This window comes from Pleurodeles waltl, chromosome 12 (genome assembly GCF_031143425.1).
Source record: "Pleurodeles waltl isolate 20211129_DDA chromosome 12, aPleWal1.hap1.20221129, whole genome shotgun sequence".
Classification (NCBI taxonomy): domain Eukaryota; kingdom Metazoa; phylum Chordata; class Amphibia; order Caudata; family Salamandridae; genus Pleurodeles; species Pleurodeles waltl.
Window position 1 is genome coordinate 591985091 of NC_090451.1, and position 19992 is coordinate 592005082.

A 19992-nucleotide genomic window follows, 5' to 3' on the forward strand; every position below is an offset into this window, starting at 1 on the left:
GCTCTTTGTCGAATATTCTAGTTTGTACTTTATAATGGATACAAATGAGCACAAGTGAAGAAGGGAGTAAAGAGAAAAAGAACAGACATAGAATTAGAAGATAGAGCAGATATTATGATGACCTGGAAGATCTGGAGGAGTCTGTACGAGCATTTATGAGTAAGCCTTTGAGGTTTAGACTGGGCCATCTGATAAGAGATCTATATCATGATGTGATGGCTTTGTTTCGCCATGAGGAGGAATCAGAGCAGGGTATTTTTAACTCTACCCTTAAACGTCACAAATACACAATATATATGTCCACTTAGCACTACATACTTTGTGTGTCCTAACGTCATTAATGTAAAGTGTTGCACTTGAACCCAGTACTGAGGCACATTCACTGTAGAACTAGAAATCCATATATTCTGTGTGCCTTAACTTTAATAAATGATATGTAATCTTCAAGGATTGGGTACGATCATCCTCACACTATTAAAATGTATTTATTTCAGAAACAAGACAGGTTTATGCAAATGCATGCACTTAAGTTTTCACATTTCTGTATTATAATGCAGTTCTTATTTACACTTATACTCATGTACTCAAAGTTAACATTGCACTTATTTAAAACTGTAACATGAGTTTAATTTGAACTTATGTACTGACATTCTCGTTTATTAGTACTCATATGTCACAAATGGCACATATTAAATGTTCACCATTTCATTATACTTTAAACTTGGCATGACTGGGCCTGTATTTCTTTCAACATGAAAAGTTGTTTTCCATTTCTGCTTGCATGTCTTTTTCTTTGCAGGTGCATTCACATGCATTGTTAGTTTGGGAATAGATGTAACACTGTACTAGCGATAGAGAGCCTGAAAAGAGGGCCTTGACAAAGCACATGAAGAGACAGAGCGTTAACTGACAGTCCCTATTCAATAATATATTGAGGAGTTGCAGGTTGAGGAAATTCGATTTTTAATACGATCGTATCGACCCGCCATTTTGTGGCCCGCCGCCATTTTATGTTGCCTTCACTCAGGCAGCACAGCGAACGAAGTCCATTCTGCCTTTTCTGCTTATTCTGCAACATGGTGTTCAAAACAGCTTTCTGCCTCTATCTTTACAAGGCTGGTATTAAGGTCTGACCGAGTACACTAATCCCTGTCTGGTTTTCTAATCCTTGTTTCAACTATCTGTAGGCTCACACTATTCTCCGCCGATCTTATCTTATCGTCTGGCCTTCGCTGTCCTTTGCTAGTATTCTCTCATTTCACAACTGTTTTCCAAACGCACACAAACTTATCGCACCACATGCAACTTCGTTGTGGATCGGTTAATGAATTAGTTCAAGGGAGGGGTGACAAACACAGCTGGAGGGGAGGCAACCTTAAGTCACTTGATACTTTGTTCTGTCTTGTTTTCCGACATTTCTATTGGCTCTGTTCTATCTTTACATTTTTCTTACTGGCTCCTTTCTATGTGTTCTGGGAGTGTATGTAGTTAATAAATGTTTTTATACGGTATATAAGATTGTGCGCCACAAAGTAAAGTGGCAGTCTCCTGAGAACATACCTTGTGTACTTCTTGGACAACTGTACTAGCTGCAGCTAATAAAATCTGATCTTTTACGCCTGACAGAGTGTCCCGTGTCTCTGTTAGTTGAGGCAGGTGAATCCAAGGAGATTTTAGGCGTACCCTGCGCCGCCAGGCCCAAAAGGTTCTGGTTCTTCAATTGGCGCCCAACGTGGGGCGGCTTCAGCGGTACCGGTTCTGCCTGAAGGTCGTGAGGAACCCCGCAGGAAAATTCTGGAGGAATCGCGAGCCACGTCAAGCGACCCCTGTATGTCGAAGTGGTCCGAAGGTCTTTTTCAGCGCGGTTACTCCTTCCTGACGGCTACTGACGACTGCTGCCCTGACTGCCGCCCTGCCTTGGCCCTTTCTTTGATGATGTATGGTAAAGCGAGACGATAGACGGGCCTCTGTTGGTGTAAGAAGACATCCTTAGTTAAGTATTTGGTGGGTCGCGCCCACAAATTTTGGTCTTTGTTTTGTCCTTAGGTCCTTAGATTTGGCCATTGCAGTGGCCAAAGCCGAGGGGTAAGTGCATTTGTGCTGTGTAAACTGAAAGTTTTACCCCCTTGATGTTTGTGAACAGCCAGTGAAAATCGTGAGATGTCTGGTCTGACTAAGTTTGGAAAACTTTGTTGCTTTGGTTGTAATAGGGACTCCCAGCTTGAGGACTCCTGTCCGATTCCTTCGGTTGGAACTCCCACATATGAGCTCTATTCTAAACATGGTGTTGGTCCTATTGCCTTTAATAAGACATGGACCCGATATACAAAGAAAGATGGTGTTTTAAAATGGCCAGAAAATGGTAGTTTCGAAACTGATGTGCTAGATAATTTAGAAGCAACGTTATTTAAAAGAAAAGCCCGGCCGGCAATGTTTGACTCTTTTCGCCTTTGGCGTAAGGAAGCCAAACAGAGAGAAATTAAACAAGCGAAACGAGATAGGAAAACACAGGGAATGACGATTATACAGGCTGCTCAGCAATTCAAAGATGATGAAATAGATAATGCAATGGAAATTTCAGACAGACAGCATCGAATGGCAATAGATAAGTGCTATCCGACGTTGCCTATCTCTTCCCTTGATAAGAGAAAAGATTTTGAGGAAGATTCCTTAATGTCCCACTTATTGAAATTGCCTCCGCCCTATGTACAAGGTGCTAATGCACCCCCGATGTTACAGCCTGTTCAGCCGCCAGTTGTGCTTCCGCCTGCTCCAGCTTTTCCACATTTGCCTCCTCAAGTATTGCCTATGCCAGCTTTGCCTTTAACTCCTTTGCCTTCTGCTCCTTTGGCAATTCCTAATGCTCCTTTAGTTAATTCACCTAATACCTTGTCCCCTATCCTTATGTCAAATTCTCCATCTACGCGTAAGCGATTTACCGATACTGTCTCTGGTCTCTTATCACCTTTCTTTGAAGCTTTAAACGTGTCTCCAGCTTTTTCTCGAAGACAGTCTCGTAGTCAATTCCCAGACTCCGAAGAGCGAGAAAAATTGGACTCACTTGCTTGTAGATGGATCAAGAAGGGTCCCCAATATAGTACGTCTGATATTATGTCCACCTTTCTGCAATGGAATGCACCTACGCAGAGATATGTTTTTAAAGTTATGTGCGATACTCTCGCTAAAGAATGGGAGGATATGAATTTGGGTTCGGTCCCACAGGATCTGTTAGATGTTCAGGATGACTTTGACAAAGGACTTATTGTGGGTCCTAAGGTTGAAAACGCTGTCAGAACACTTATTTCTTTCAGATCCCTATTGTTCTCACAGACTTTTCCTGATTCTGATCCTTCAGTTAGGACAGCACTGAAAAACTATCCTATGAGAGAGGTTTCTCCAATATGGAAGGAAGAAGTTGCAGCAGCAGGTGCTAATCCAGCTATTCCTGCGCATTTTCAGCGCATATGGATACATGTCCCCTGGAAAAGGTCTGAAGTTTTAGCACTTAAACAGTCACTACCAGATCCACGCAAAAATCCTGCTGGTTACTATAAAGAGTTGTCGCAAACAGTTGATGCATGTACTATGAATCTAGCAGATATTGACATGTTGATGGGAAATGTAGTTCCACAGACAATATGGGCTAAAATTCGTAGAGAGGATCACGCTCAAGAATTAGGCGGCGATTGGAACGCTATTATTGCCGCAGATAGAGGTCAAGTAGGTGGTGCAAAGCCCGATGCTTTGATCTCAGAACTCCCTAGTAGGATTATTACATTAATGAAAACAATGATGCCTGCTTTGAGAGTTAATTGGGATAAGCTAGCAGCATGTAAACAAAAGAAAGATGAAAGTGTTTCCGATTTCTTTACCCGATTCGAGGAGACATTCATTGATCACAGTGGTCAAGATATGGCTACAGAAGGGGGACAGCGATTATTTGTGGATAAGTTCGTATATAACTTGCTTCCTGAACTATCACACAAGCTAAAAGACTCCGAGAGTTCATGGGCAGTTTCTTCTTCCGCCCAGATATTGGCTACTGCACAATATTATGAAAATAGAGACAAAGAAGAAAGGGAAAAACAAGAGAAAAAGACGAAAGAATTAAAAACTAAAGTTCTCTTGCAACAGGCTTATCCTCCTCGTTATGTTCAGCCTCAGTTTCAACAGCCTCCGCAGTTTCAGAGGTTGTATCAAAAGCCTGAACCATTCATTCCAAGACCTTTGCTAGGTCCCAATCAATGTGCTTATTGTAGGGAGGAAGGTAATTTTAAGAACAGTTGTCCGGCATTGTTGCAGCGTAATGGAGCAACATCTGCTTCACGAGGTCGTGGTGGTCTTCAGTCAGCAAATAGAGGTAGAGGTCGAGGTGTGTTAACCCAAGGGCAGCGTTCTTTTGTTCCTCCAAATTCCGGAAATTACTTTGACCAGCAAAATGTTAGGTCTACACAGTATTACAGTGAGGATCAGTATATTGAAGGAGGGAATGAAAGTCTTCATTTTGAATAGGACAGCCATGGACAAAGTAAGGGGGTTACGTCAATTCCAGTGGATCAGAATGGACCTTATGTTAATGTCACTACAATGGGTGTTTCAGAGCCATTTCTTTTAGATACTGGTGCCATGAGAAGCTCTATCATTCATTCTAAACTCCCTGGCGCACCTTTGTCTGGCTTAACGAATGTATCTGTAGGATTTTCTGGCGCCCCTGTTCGCAATCCAGTTTCTTGCCCTTTGCCTGTTTCAATAGGCCCTTATGATTTAGAAGCTCCGCTTCTTCTGACGAATGGTTGTGGTGAAAATCTGTTGGGTTTAGATCTATTAAAAAGAATGCATGCTACGATATATTGTTCACCTTCTGGTGTATACCTCACTCTAGGACAGAAAATGACTAGTCCAATGTACTTATCAAAAGATCAATTCCCACCTGAATTGCTTTCTCTTCCCGAAACGCTTTGGGCTACGGGTCCGAATGACGTTGGTTGTCTTGAGATCCCACCTTATGTTGTTACTCTTAAGCCCAATGCTGAAATGCCACGTATTCCGCAATACAGAATCTCTACTGAAGGTGAGAAAGCACTTCTGGAAATTGTCCATGATTTGATTCAGAAGGGTGTGGTTGAGGAAACGAGAGGAAATACATGTAACAGTCCTGTTCTTCCGATTCTTAAACGCACTGATCCTTCTCAGCCTCCTGTTTATCGTTTTGTAATTGATCTTCGGGAGGTAAACAAGATTGTCGTACCGCAGTTTCCTGTAGTCCCAGATATCACTGCTCTGTTGACGATGATACCTTCTACAGCGACTTGGTTTTCAGTTATCGATTTAAAGAATGCTTTCTTTAGTATTCCCATCGCCGAAGAGAGTAGAGATATTTTTGGTTTTTCCCTCGGAGGCCGAAGCTTCCGGTTTAAACGCGCACCTCAAGGTTATTGTGAAAGTCCCTCTGTTTACAGTCAAGCTCTAAAATGTCATCTTGATGCTTTTTCCTTACCGTCCGGTGCCGCTCTCATTCAGTACATGGATGACTTATTAGTTGCAGCTGATTCAGAGGAGATTTGCAAAAACGTGACCGTTGCACTGTTGCGTCATTTGTTTGATCTGAATCACAAGGTTTCTCCTTCTAAATTACAATATGTCTGTCGCGAGGTGACTTATTTGGGTCATCTCTTGTCAAAGGAGGGACGACGATTGACCCCCGAATGAATTCAGGCAATTGCACAAATGTCAGTGCCATCCACACAAAGAGAGGTACGTGCCTTTTTGGGCATTACTTCTTATTGTAGACAGTGGATTCCGAGTTTCTCTTTATTGGCTAAACCGCTGTTGGCGCTAACTTTAAAAGATACGCCTCAGCCTCTTCCGTGGACTGACGAGTGTCAGAAGAGTTTTACTGATTTGCGTATTGCTTTGTGTTCTGCTCCTGTATTGGGTACTCCTGATTACAGTAAGCCCTTTACGCTCTATGTCCACGAAAGAGAGGGTTGTGCATTGTCAGTCTTAACGCAGCGTTTTTGAGATCAACAGCGACCATGCGCATATTTCTCAGCTACGTTAGATCCAGTAGCTAAAGCATTGCCTAGTTGTCTTAAGGCGACAGCGGCAGCAGCAATTTCTATTCGACAGTCTGCTGGAGTAGTGCTAGATAATACTCTCATTGTTATGGTGCCACATGCAGTGGATATTTTACTAAATAGGACAAAAACGCAGCATCTTACGAGTGCTCGGTTGTCCGGATATGAGCTGACGCTTTTGGCTAGTCACATACACATCAAACGATGTAATACCCTGAATCCAGCTACTTTGTTGCCTCTTCCAGAAGAGAGAGATGTCTCTGAACAGCATGATTGTTTTCTCCGTACTGAAGAAGAGACTAAGGGTAGAATTGACCTAAAAGACACGCCATTGGTGAATCCAGACGGAACACTATGGGTAGATGGTTCTTGTTTCAAGCTCCCGAATGGAGATACAGTTTCAGCCTACGCTATTACTACTTTGCATACGATTGTGGAGACAGCACGCATTAGACATAATTCAGCTCAGGCAGCTGAATTGATAGCCTTAACTAGAGCGTGTGTGTTATCCAAAGGAAAAAGAGTAAACGTGTACACTGATAGCCAATACGCTTTTGGTGTAGCGTTTAACTTTGGGCGCTTATGGAAGGAAAGAGGATTCTTCACTTCCCATGGTACTAAGATACAACATGGTCAATTAGTGACTGAACTTCTTGAGTCACTTACAATGCCTACTCAGATAGCGATCGTGAAGTGTAGTGCACACAAAAAGATTGTGGACGATGTTGGTCGAGGAAATGCATTTGCAGATGAGGTAGCGAAAAAGACAGCCAGAGACAACACAAGTCGAATGTATGTTGCAGGTCCCGCAAACTGCGTAAGAGAAAAGGGAATGTGTGAAGATACAGTAGAGAGTGTGAAATCAATTCAAGGAGAGGCTACGGAGAATGAGTTGAGAAAGTGGAAGGAAAGTACAGGAATGTTAGATGAGATGGGATGTTGGGTTGAATTATCAGAACATCAACGTTGGCTGTTACCAGATGCTTATGTACTACCTGTAGTTACTATGGCACATGGTCCAGCTCACCTAAGTGCAAAAGGAATATGTAAACTTCTGGCTCCAGTGTGGCAAAATGAGGGAATCCCAAAGTGTGCAAATAATGTAGTAAAACATTGTATTGTTTGCTTGATGTACAATCCGGGAAAGGGAACCCCAACTCCAGCAGGTCATTTTGCTCCTCCGACATATCCATTTGAGGTGTTGCAGATCGATTATATTCACATGGAACGATGCAACAACCTCAAATATGTTCTGGTGGTGGTATGTGCTTTTTCTAGATGGGTAGAAGCCTACCCTCTGAAGGACAATACTGCTTTATCAACTGCCAAAATACTTTTGAAAGAATTCTTCCCTAGGTTTGGTTTGCCGCGCATTGTCTGGAGTGACAATGGGAGCGAATTTGTGGGTCAAGTCATGCAAAAAGTTTGTGCAGGTCTTGGCATAAAACAGAAGTTCCACGCGGCGAATCACCCACAGTCGGCTGGTTTAGTAGAATGCTACAATGGAACCTTGAAGCTTAAAATTGCTAAGGTGCAAGCTAGCACAGGACTTAATTGGCCTGATGCTTTACCATTGGCTCTTCTGTCCACCAGAACAGCAGTACACTCTCGTTTGGGGCTTAGCCCTTACGAAGTGATATTTGGTCGCCCAGCTAATGTATGGGGAGTTCCTCGCCCTAAGAAATACTCAGACTTGCCATACCCGATGTTGATTGACTACTTGCATGACCTTACAACTAAATTGCGTGTTCTTCATCAACAGGTTCAGAGTGCTCTACCAGAGGCTTCCACAGACCCAGGTCATTCCATCCGACCCGGTGACTGGGTCTGCACGAAAAATTTCCAACGACAGAGAAATTTGGAGCCCAGATGGAGAGAGCCACGCCTGGTTCTTTTGACCACAAGAACAGCAGTTAAAGTCGAAGGAAAGAAAAACTGGGTGCATGCCGTGCACTGCAAGAAAGTGCCTTTGCCCTTGCCTTTCGATCAGTGGGTCCGTAGAGGCATCAGTGACTCTGAAAGTGAGAAAGTTCCGCAATTTGTACCATTCAGTGATGCGCGTCTAATTGGAACACTTTCTGAGAAAGAGGACGACGACATCCTTCAAGAAGCAATACCATCGCATCGTCGCTTGAACACGACAAATCCAGGAACATTGTTTCAAAACCAGACTGCCTCTGGACAGGAACGCTATAATTTGAGACCAAGACCAAAGAACTTGTAACTTTCTCTCCTATGTAGTACTCTATCCCGGTTGCAGGGTCACGGTAGGAGTCTTAGTCACGACCTGAGTAAGTGGCAATAGGCCTGCAGGACCTCACAGTGTCATAGGACGGTAGATAATCGTGACTACAGTGATTGAGGAAGATTGCCGTGAGCATCCACTTAGAAAGATGGAGGCTACATTAAATAAAAGAGAAAGTAAAAATGTAAAGAATAATTGTAAAGAAATATGTAGTCGTTGTAGTATTGCTCTATGCGCCATTATATTGTCGTGTATTCTTTTGGCATCTGTAAACTGGATCATTATTACTCTGCAGCAAAAAGTTGTCTCTTCTCCTACCTCTACATCTCCTTCTACTATCTCTCCGCACCTATTCCACACTCTTCCCCAGCATGAACTCATCAGAAGAACTGAATACTTTAACAATTCCTTCGTCCAGTTGTTACATCAACATCAGTTAGTGATCAATACAACTGACTGTTGGGTGTGTGGACTCATACCACATACGGTAGAAAAAGGAATGCCATATTTAGTTCTTCCATTCTCCTATGAAGGTTCCGCTTGGGCTTATTTTGTCATTTTCAATAATGCATATCAAAGTAAAATTAAACAACCTGTCAGTTCACATAGTGTTGGTTCAGATTTCAGTCATAGTTTATTGATAAAGGGAATGGTAGCTATGGCTAAAATCATGGAAAAAAGTGAAGCTTCCATAGATGAAAGAAAAGCATATACCAATTGGAACATAACTGATTACATTTCCAGCCTCAATGATAAGATTGAGCAAGGAAAATCTCCTCCGATACGGGTCATACCCCAACAAGGAAATTTCTGTCTGCAAGTAAATGGTAGAACTCCAAACACCGGACAAAGAGAAAGTTTATGTTCCCATACATATGTTTATTCAGCCCTGAATTCACCGCCGTTAGTACCATCTCAAGGTACATACTTCGTTTGCCACGATAGGGCTTATACATGGTTGCCAGCTGATTTTTCTGGTACTTGTTATATAGCCTTTCTTCTTCCCCCTACATACACCGCTCCTGTGAACCATCATAAAAATAGATATGGCAGAGGGATTGTGGATTCGAAAGACACAGCAGGACAAGAGGGAGGAGATTTCCTCAAAGGATTTCTTCCCTTCTGGGGTCCAATGGCCAACAGCAGAAATATAAGGCAATTGGTTCGTGTCGTAGAAACCACCATAGACATCACTGTAGGAGCTTTAAGTAACATTACAGCTGAACTACAGGCTGATCGTCTTATGACCTTGCAGAACCGTGTTGCCTTAGACTTTGTTCTTGCGGACCGTGGTGGAGTATGCAAATTGATCGGATCAAGTTGCTGTATTTTCATACCTAATGACACTCCGACAGTATACCAAGCTATCTCTAAGTTACACATAATCTCCGAGTCGATTCATCAGGACGAAGGAGATTGGTCCTTTTCAGAGTGGTTTTGGGGATTACTGTCCAAATGGGGTTGGAAGGTATTGACATTCTTTGGAGTAATTTTAGCTTTTATATTCTCTTGTTGCCTTTGTATGCACTGCGGTCCTGCCGTCTGCAACCTATGTGCTACTGCATGTATTCCCAAACCCAAGTCACAAAGAACAGAGAATATCAAAATGATGGTACAGCAACAGCTTGATGACCTCATGGCCATAGACATCGACTCAGATTAACATGAGTTTGTGTATCTTGCCTGAGTTCTGGCAAAAGGAGGGTCTGAGGAAATTCGATTTTTAATACGATCGTATCGACCCGCCATTCTGTGGCCCGCCGCCATTTTATGTTGCCTTCACTCAGGCAGCACAGCGAACGAAGTCCATTCTGCCTTTTCTGCTTATTCTGCAACATGGTGTTCAAAACAGCTTTCTGCCTCTATCTTTACAAGGCTGGTATTAAGGTCTGACCGAGTACACTAATCCCTGTCTGGTTTTCTAATCCTTGTTTCAACTATCTGTAGGCTCACACTATTCTCCGCCGATCTTATCTTATCGTCTGGCCTTCGCTGTCCTTTGCTAGTATTCTCTCATTTCACAACTGTTTTCCAAACGCACACAAACTTATCGCACCACATGCAACTTCGTTGTGGATCGGTTAATGAATTAGTTCAAGGGAGGGGTGACAAACACAGCTGGAGGGGAGGCAACCTTAAGTCACTTGATACTTTGTTCTGTCTTGTTTTCCGACATTTCTATTGGCTCTGTTCTATCTTTACATTTTTCTTACTGGCTCCTTTCTATGTGTTCTGGGAGTGTATGTAGTTAATAAATGTTTTTATACGGTATATAAGATTGTGCGCCACAAAGTAAAGTGGCAGTCTCCTGAGAACATACCTTGTGTACTTCTTGGACAACTGTACTAGCTGCAGCTAATAAAATCTGATCTTTTACGCCTGACAGAGTGTCCTGTGTCTCTGTTAGTTGAGGCAGGTGAATCCAAGGAGATTTTAGGCGTACCCTGCGCCGCCAGGCCCAAAAGGTTCTGGTTCTTCAAGGTACGATGGCGTGAACGAGGGGAGTTCCTCAGAAAATTCATATTGTATTTAGTGTTCTTACAGGTTGATGAGAGCCACTTTTCCTTTGGGCTTTGCTTTCCCCATTTTTTCCCTTTGTTGAGAGTGGCTTAGGCTAACACTTACCTCTCTCTAGAAATCTCTTGACTGAGCTTCTGAAAAGCTCACATCTTCCCTGCATATACACACACATAAATATGTTTTGCCTTTTTTTGCATTTCCCTGACTTTTTGGGATTTTTTTAGATTTAATTACTTTTGATTAATTTAAATTCTGAATTAGATACCCCAGACATTACTCATGTTCAGGAAAGAGGCTAGGAGACTCTTCTCTAAGCAAAAGATTTTATGTTTCTGTACTGCTGTAAATGAACTTCTGGTTTGCCTTAAGCTGATTCGCCTAAACTTCTTCAAGAGGTTCCTTAGCCTGTTGTTATCTTATATCTTTATAGCATGTTTTTGAGATTGATTTATATTAACCTTTCAACTGGTAATAAAATTCCTTAACTTTAATTCTGATTCCTAGTCGTCATCGGGTAGCCAAACAGGTTACACTGTTAACTGGAATTATTTGCCTAGTACTAACTCACTTCACCCCTCATGTCGATAAAGAAACGAGCCATCACATGACAGACTGTAGGACGTTGGCTCAGCACTCGATCAACAGAATTCGAAGTGTTCCGAATTTTATCTCAATGAGGTGGCCAACTTTGAAGGAACTAACCAATGTCATCAGTATATATTCAAAGCCCGTATTATTATGCCAATGAATATTCTTTCAATATTCCCAATTAAAGTATACTCGTCTATACGTTTATCTTTTCCCCAAAAAGAAGATACATTTTCTTACGTCTTCACTGACGCATGGCGATATACATACAGTTGTCTTTTCTCACACTGCTGAATCAAAATTATTCCTTTTGAACTTCGTACACAGCACCTTTGACAATATGTTTTAAATACGTAGCCTACGTCCCGACGTCGTTAACTGGCGATTTAACGCGTTGCATTGCAACATGTGAGACATTTCTGTGAGTGCAACGCTACACCTCCTCGCTTGCCGTCTTCCACTTCCGCTGTTTCTATGGCGCTTGCTGCTTAGTTACCGTGGAGACCCGTCAACAAACTGTCTGCTCATGTGAGAGAGTATCATATCAGTGTGCTCTTCATGAGGGGAAACGGGCGGTGACCCAGGAAAGCAAACCAGACCCAGCTATGGTAAGATGTGTGTGTGGATGTAAGGTATAACGGTATGGTCGCGGCAGGTATCAGGGAAGGCAATAGTTTCAAACTCAGCTGCACTCGAGGCGACAAACAGCCCTCGAACAAAGCCACCACAGCCACATAAAACCGAGTAAGATCGATGGTCGTCAGAGGTCGGGTATTCTGGAGCAATGAAATTTATGTACACACAATTTCCAAATAACATAAAAAAACAGGTTAGAGGGCAGTAGTTCAAATGAGAAACATATGAAATGTTATAATGTTTCAAGATTTATTGTAGTGTCAAGAAAAATAATTTCACACTTGGTAAATCATGTAGTTGAATTTACAAGGGAGCGGTGCAGTACTGACTTCTTCCGCCCTAACATTTACGGGATCCGGTCGAAAGAGAGGGCATTTTTATGTCTGCGAGGCAGTCAGTGTAAGGCACATTTTGTGTTTTGCCTTTGCAGCTAATCAGTGCAGTTAATGTGGCCATTTGTGCAAGTATTCGGGCCCCCTTGACTGGGCCCTCTGCGAAGTACCCCATCTATCACTGAGCCACTGGTGCCTGGCACTGCAATGACTGATGATGTCCTCTATTGACTAATCCCACTTCTGCCTGAAACCCTCCTCACTTTGTCTGCAACTGCCCATCCATTAACGTATGCCAAGCAATAATATACCGAGACTGTTTGCTCCCTGGCAAGTCGTCCGCATCAGAAAACCTTTACTGACTTAACCAATATCAGTTCAGTGACTGAAGTCCATCCAAGCAACTGACACAGCTGTGAATGACAACCTCCATTCAATAGACACTTGCCAATGACTGGACATTTCAGTGACTGGATACCTTCCTTTACTGACTTGAACACTAAGAATGATCCTATACAAATGCGCTCCAGAGATCACACTTTAATGTTAGCACCTGATCCATCCAAGCTTCCCACGTCAGCAGAGGATATAGACTCACTACCATAGTCCTGTGCCAGGGGAGTCACCTTCAGAGCCAGCCTATGTTAAGTTTGTTATCCAACAGAAATCCTCACAATGGGTCTCATAGGCTCACACTCATGCTGGAACATTAAAACTGCAAGTCTGAAAATCATGAGTGCTGCTGGTTAAGAATATAGGACTGGCTGCAAGCTACTTCTACGTCAGGGGGTCAGGTGGCCAGGTGGCAATTCAGATGCCAATCCCAGAATCTGGCATTCTCAGGGACTGACACCCGCCTTCATGGCCGGCCATAAATGGTATTTGCATACGTATTGGAGTTTCACCCGCTAGGAGATAAGTGCACATCGTGCTGAGCTCTGTGTTTGCATGGTTACTCAATACCAGCCTTTACTATGAAGTAATTGCCTACTGTGAAACAGTGTTGGGGGAAATGCATGCAAAATGATCACAACTTTATGTCTTTGCGCTGATGGGTACGTATTTAATCTTTCTCCCAGTCACTGATGGAACCAGTGCCTTGGTTCTAGGTTACTATGACCCTAGGCCAGTGGTCTCTTCAAACTTAATAATGTCCCACCACCCCACCCCGGAAACAAAAATCGGGCCCCCCTCAGAATTTTTCACAATTATTCTATTAAGCTGCCAATGTTTAAATATATCTAAACGTATTTAAACATTGCAATTATGTTCCCTTTTAAAATGCAATCACATAGATAATTATCCAAACATACTGTCCTACTCAGGCATACCTTACTAAGATGCTCAAGTATCCACATTGTGATTATTAGAAATGGGGTTAAGGGTTTTGAAGAATATTTGGTGTCCCTTCCCTTTTGACGGATTCTCATAGTTAGGATATAAATGACAAAAAGACGTTAGTTGGCTCATGGTTTTTCGGTTAAAGAAAGGATTGTTATTAGCATAATGCTTCTTTTAGCCAGAACCTGGTGCCCCCAGGTTACGCCGACCCCCTAGTTTGAAGACCCACTGCCCTAGACAAAACCACCTACAAATTTGTTTTTTGCAGTTTTATATAGTGCAAACTCTACCCGAAAGTATTCGATCCCTTTACATGAGCACCGGATAGTGACACAAGGACACATTACATTTTTTGGTAGGCACGGGGAGATTAAGTGATTTGCCCAGAATCACATGATGTTGTGCTGAAGCTAAGACTCAAACCTGGTTCCCCAGCTCCAAAGTCAGCAGCTCTGACCATTACGCTACACCTTCTCAAATCAGAGGAGCAAAAAAAAGTAAATGCGCTGTTTGTGCTCCCTGAAATGGGGGATAGTCTGGTTTAACCATGATTATGACACACTTTAACCTTGGCCTCATAAAGGCTTTTGTAGCAAGGATTATGTCAGTTGTCATATGATGCAGACATCTGGGGCTGTGGCGGCTGGCAACCCCCAAGAGTGGTGGGGCAGGCAAATGGGTGGTGGGTGGGTGCAATCATGTATGGTCAGTCAATCAATCAGCATTGGTATGCACAGCACAAGAACGAGGACGTAAACAAGCAGAAAGAGAAAAAATACAGGTCAGAAACGAGCAGAAAGAGGAAAAACAAGCAGAGAGGCAAAATAAAGGTCAGAAACAAGCAGAGAGAATAAAAAATGAAGGTCAGAAAGAGGCAAAATAAATGTCTGAAATGAGCAGAAAGAGGCAAAGCAAATGGGAGAGAGACTACTTAACTACTCCTCTGGCTCGCTTCCTCCAGGCCTCTGCTTCAGTCTCTTGGTGCTGGAAGTTTGAAGCAGTTAAATTCTCCACACCAATTCAGACGCTGCTCTCATGCTGTTATAACATTCAGCAGCATGAGAACAGCGCCAGGATTGGCTGGAGTAGGCTGCCTCGACGCTCCTGCAGGCACCAGGTGCCGGGACCTGCTCTCCACCCAACTTTCTGAGACAGTTGGGTGGAGAAATTTACATTGCAGATGTCAGGCTGGCCATCACAAGACAGCCGGTGAAATTGACATGCGCAGTGTAAACTGCTAGAATGAGCAACACTCTACTGTTGCCAGTCAGCAGCAGTGGCCCCGCCCCCAAACACCTTCTCTGGCTGGGGAAAAGGATAAATAAAATGGTAATAAATTAAATTTATTACCATTTTTTTTTCACCTTTGTGGTGCTGGCAGCAGGGGGAGACACTCCTCTGCCCTAAAGGAGGAGCCACCACTGGTCTGGGGCCAAATATACTATTTACTGGTCATAAAATACTGGTTACAATTATTATTATTTTTTAATGGCTTTTTATTAATTACAATAACCACATCAAGCAACAAGCTTACAATCATACAAGCATTTTGTTATTAGGTATTGAGTATCATTAACAGCATTGCCTAGGCATCGTTTATACAAGTGCGAGTTGGCAAGTCGTGTCTTACATCAACATATCACAGTTTAATTAGAATATTGCATGTAGCCTTCCTCTGGAGCAGTCTATCAGTTTGCATCTATCTTACATAGTATCCTAAATTATATCATATCAATCTCTCATCATATAGCAGTTTAAGAAGTGGTCATACCATCAAGAAGCTGTCTACCACCTTTCCAGGGCTTCCTGGTTTTACAGCTCTACATTTCCCTCCCGTCCATCCTGCCCAGTACACAAGCAGTGTCTTGTTGGCATCTTGTGTTGCTGAATGCCACTTAGATCTCTTGGAAGTTTGACGCTTGTTTACAGGGTTTGGGAATTGGTCATCTGAGGGTTTGAAGGATCATCCCGGTGTGCTAACAATTAATGGTGCAGTGGCCCCCAAATATTGTGTGGCCTGGAGCTCACAGGTAGGCTTTCAGCATACATTGATAGTTGCTCATTACAACAAATAAGATCTGGCAGCCATTCTCTGAATTTCAGGGCATGTCTTCTGCCCCAGCGACAGGCTATTCTACGCTTAGCCAGCAGTAGTGCCACGGCTGAAAATCACCTGTACTGTGGCTTAATGTGCTGTGTGAATCCCAGTAAGTCTGTTAAGGGTGTAAGGCGAAACAAGGGCTCTAGCATTTCCTGTAGTGCCTGTTCTACATCATGCTAGTATTCACGAGGCTAACAACTCGCTCGACCCATCCCAATCTGGATTTCGAGCCAACCACAGCACAGAAACCGCCCTCACGCAGTCACCGACGACATCAGGACTCTGATGGACAACGGAGAAACAACCGCCCTCATCCTCCTGGACCTCTCGGCTGCCTTCGACACTGTGTGCCATCGCACCCTAATAACCCGCCTCCGCACCACTGGAATCCTAGGACAGGCCCTAGACTGGATCATCTCGTTCCTCTCCGACAGAACCCAGAGAGTCCACCTCCCACCCTTCCGCTCAGAACCCACCGAGATCATCTGCGGCGTACCCCAAGGATCCTCGCTCAGCCCAACCCTCTTCAATGTCTACATGAGCCCCCTCGCCACCATCGCACGCAAACACAACATCAACATCATCTCCTACGCCGACGACACCCAGCTGATACTCTCCCTCACCAAAGACCCAACCACCGCCAAAACCAACCTACAGGAACGAATGAAAGACTTTGTGGAATGGATGAAGCTCAGCCGCCTAAAACTGAACTCAGACAACACGGAGGTCCTCATCCTCGGACAATCCCCATCCGCCTGGGACGACTCCTGGTGGCCCACGGCGCTGGGCACCGCACCAACCACCTCGGATCACGCACGCAACCTCAGATTCATCCTGGACCCCCTCCTCACAATGACCAAGCAAGTCAACGCCGTCTCGTCATCATGCTTCAACACCCTACGCATGCTCCGAAAAATCTTCTGATGGATCCCTGCCGAAACCAGAAAGACAGTTACCCATGCCCTCGTCACAAGCCGACTAGACTACGGAAACACCCTATACGCAGGCACCACCGCAAAGCTTCAGAAACGTCTACAACGCATACAGAACGCATACGCATGCCTCATCCTCGACATTCCTCGCCACAGCCACATATCTGCCCACCTGAAACACCTGCACTGGCTCCCCGTCAACAAGAGGATCACCTTCAGGCTCCTCACCCACGCACACAAAGCACTCCACAACATGGGCCCCGAATACCTCAACAGCCGCCTCTCGTTCTACACGCCCACCCGTCAGCTCCGCTCAGCCAGCCTCGCTCTCGCCACCGTCCCACGGATCCGCAGAACCACCGCCGGAGGAAGATCATTCACCTACCTGGCAGCCAAAGCATGGAACTCCCTCCCCGCACACCTAAGAACTACCCAGGACCATCTCACCTTCAGGAAACTCCTCAAGACATGGCTTTTCGAGCAGCAGTAACTCCCCCCCCCCCCCCCCTCCCCGTCCAGCACCTTGAGACCCTCTTGGGTGAGTAGCGCGCTCTATAAATGCACTGATTGATTGATTGATTGACCTATGCAACCACACTCCCAAGCCAGAGGCAGAAGATCTGCTCCCATCATGCTGCATCTCTGGCATCTATCATTCTCCCTCAATCCATATCTGTACATTCTTCGTGGTGTGTAGTAAACCCTGTGTAGGAATTTATAATGGACAATGTGAAGTCGACTGCTAGACGAGACCTGCCCAATATAAACACAACATTCCCTCCAAATGTCATCCGACAGTTCCATCCGCAATTCAGCTTGCCATCTTCGGCGAACCTCTAGGGTACTGCCCAGTGTTTCTGTTTGTATGGTGTAGTAGAGCATGGATATCAGTCGCTTCGGCGCCCATGCTTGTATCAGTGTATGTAACGCATTCAGCACAGGGGGCTCATCAGGAAACCTCGGAGTTGCTGCATGCATGTTAAGGAGTAGTCTGTAATATGTGAATACATCTAGGGCAGTGGATGGGGTGTCAGACAAGAACTGTTCTCTAGTTTTGAATGTGCCATTTACATATATATCGCCCAACGTGTGATATTTTAATCTGTCCAGCAGAGGCTTACATGCTGTTTCTTGTGTGGCTGGAAGAAAAGGGGAGTACGAGAGCGAGCACAGGGGGAGTACAGCATGGGCTTGTCTGCGTATCGTGCCAAGGCATTCCAAATGGCTGTGGTGCATGCCACCGTGGAATCCCTAAAGCCTGGGATCTGGGGCGACGCTCCCAAATACGATACTGTGGGAGCCATATATCCCTCCTCTACCACTAAATTTGGTATATATAGGTCAGGCTTAAACCAATATATTGCATAGTGGGCCTGTGCACATTGGTAATATAACTTGAAATTCGGCGCTTCACCCTGCGAAAAGGGAAGAGTACGAGTTTCCCAACTTACTTCGGCTTGTTTTCCCAGCCATACCAGCCTAATTATCTGCATGCGTAGTGTGTTGAAAAAACACGTCTAGGTCTGTATGGTGTGTTGAGGAATAGGTATAGTAGTTTAGGGAGTACAATCATCTTTATTAGGCTTATACGACCTGCTAGTGATAAGGGCAGGGAAATCCATCCTGTCACCCTGTCTGTTATTTCTGTTATAGCCATGCCAAAATTTGCTCTGAGTGTTTCAGCTTTGTCTGTTGTAACCCTAACACCGATGTACTTAATTTCAACTGTACACCACTGCATTTGATAGTCCAGTTCAGCAGGGTTTGTCTGTGGCATTAGCGGGAAGATACAGGATTTCCCCCAATTTATTTGTTTACCTGATAGTCAAACCAAAATAGATGAACTCTCCTAGGATGGGGCTTAGACTGTGTTTTTGGTTCCTTCCGATATAGTGTATTGTCATCCGCATACATAGATATTAGCAAGTGTCTTGATGGATATCGAAAGACATAGTCCAGGTGTCGCTGTCTTAGTTTGGCTGCCAACGGTTTGACAGCTAGCGCAAATAAAAGCTGCAACAGTGGACACCTCTGCCTTGTGCCTCTGGATACAATGATTGGCTCTGTGTGTGATCCATTTATGCAAGGGAATCAAACGCCTTGGTGGCATCAAAGAATATTGCTACTACGTCTAGTGTTGGATCAATGTCATCTATCACTGCAAATAGTGTACGCTGGTTGTGTGAATTAGATCTTCCTGGAATGAACTCAGATTGGTCCGGTTGGATCAAGAAGGGGACAAGTAGGGAGAGGCGAATGGCCAGTGCTTTGGCCAAAATTTTAACATTGCAGTTTATAAGTGACAAGGGCCTATAATAGACACATTCTTCTTGCGGTTTCACAGGCTTCAGCAGGGCAAGTAACAACGCCTCCCTCATTGTCAGCGGGAGTATACCTGCCTCCTTGGATTCCTCATACCTGGTTCCAATTTGTGACCAGTGTTTTTGTACCCAGAAAATAATTTTAAGAACCAGCCTATGTACTAATTGGTCAGTTCTTAAATTCAAATTGTTGCTAGTTTGAAGCCGACCTACCTCACTGGGATTTGAGGTTAGCACAGGGATGGAGGCTGGCTGGGGCAGCAGACCACGATGTATATGATTGCTTTTAATAAATCAAACTTTTTTGGTAATAAAATTCAGCCTGTTTTCCTTAAAGGAAACATGAATGTGTTTAAAGGAAAGTTATTTTTTTAAAAAATTTATGTTTGTTTAAGAGGAGACAGCAGTGGCCTGGACTTTTATTTTACTTTCACAAAGGGGGAAGGGATCGCAGGGGAGCCCCTCCCCTTTCTCAAATGGGCAACTGCCTCCTTCGAGTTGTTAGTAAAAAAAAAAATATATATATATATAAAGAGGAGAAATGTCCTGACAAGCGTGTCCGTATTTAAAAAAAAAGGGGGTTTCTCTTTCACTTTGTCAAGAGAAAAGAACCGCACTCCGTTGTTGTGCAATTAATAATTAAACTTTTATTCCATTCGTGGGATTACAAACAAACAAGACAGGAATCCCCTGACGCGTTTCGGTCACACCGGACCTTGTTCACAGCTTCAATCCAAAACAATCTGCCCACTTTAATCCGCCCACTCAAATCCAAAACAGTCTGCCCACTTGGGTCCATCCCACTCCAATTTGCCCCACTCCAATCTAAAACAATCTGCCCCATTCTAATTTGCCCCACTCAATTCAAAACAATCTGCCCCACTCCAATCGAAAAGAAT

The 19992-nt window shown here is 43.9% G+C and overlaps 1 protein-coding gene across 2 annotated transcripts in view; it reads left to right on the forward strand.

Moving 5' to 3' along the window:
* Nucleotides 1–11864: 11864 nt before the first annotated feature.
* Nucleotides 11865–19992, forward strand: part of CFAP45 (cilia and flagella associated protein 45) — a 213033-nt gene continuing 204905 nt past the window's right edge. The window contains exon 1 of one of the 2 annotated variants that reach the window (XM_069217772.1): nucleotides 11865–12038. In XM_069217772.1, the coding sequence (XP_069073873.1) occupies nucleotides 12036–12038 (3 nt within the window). In that variant the 5' untranslated portion in view covers nucleotides 11865–12035. The remainder of the gene's footprint in view (nucleotides 12039–19992) is intronic. The other variant, XM_069217771.1, reaches the window with a different exon arrangement.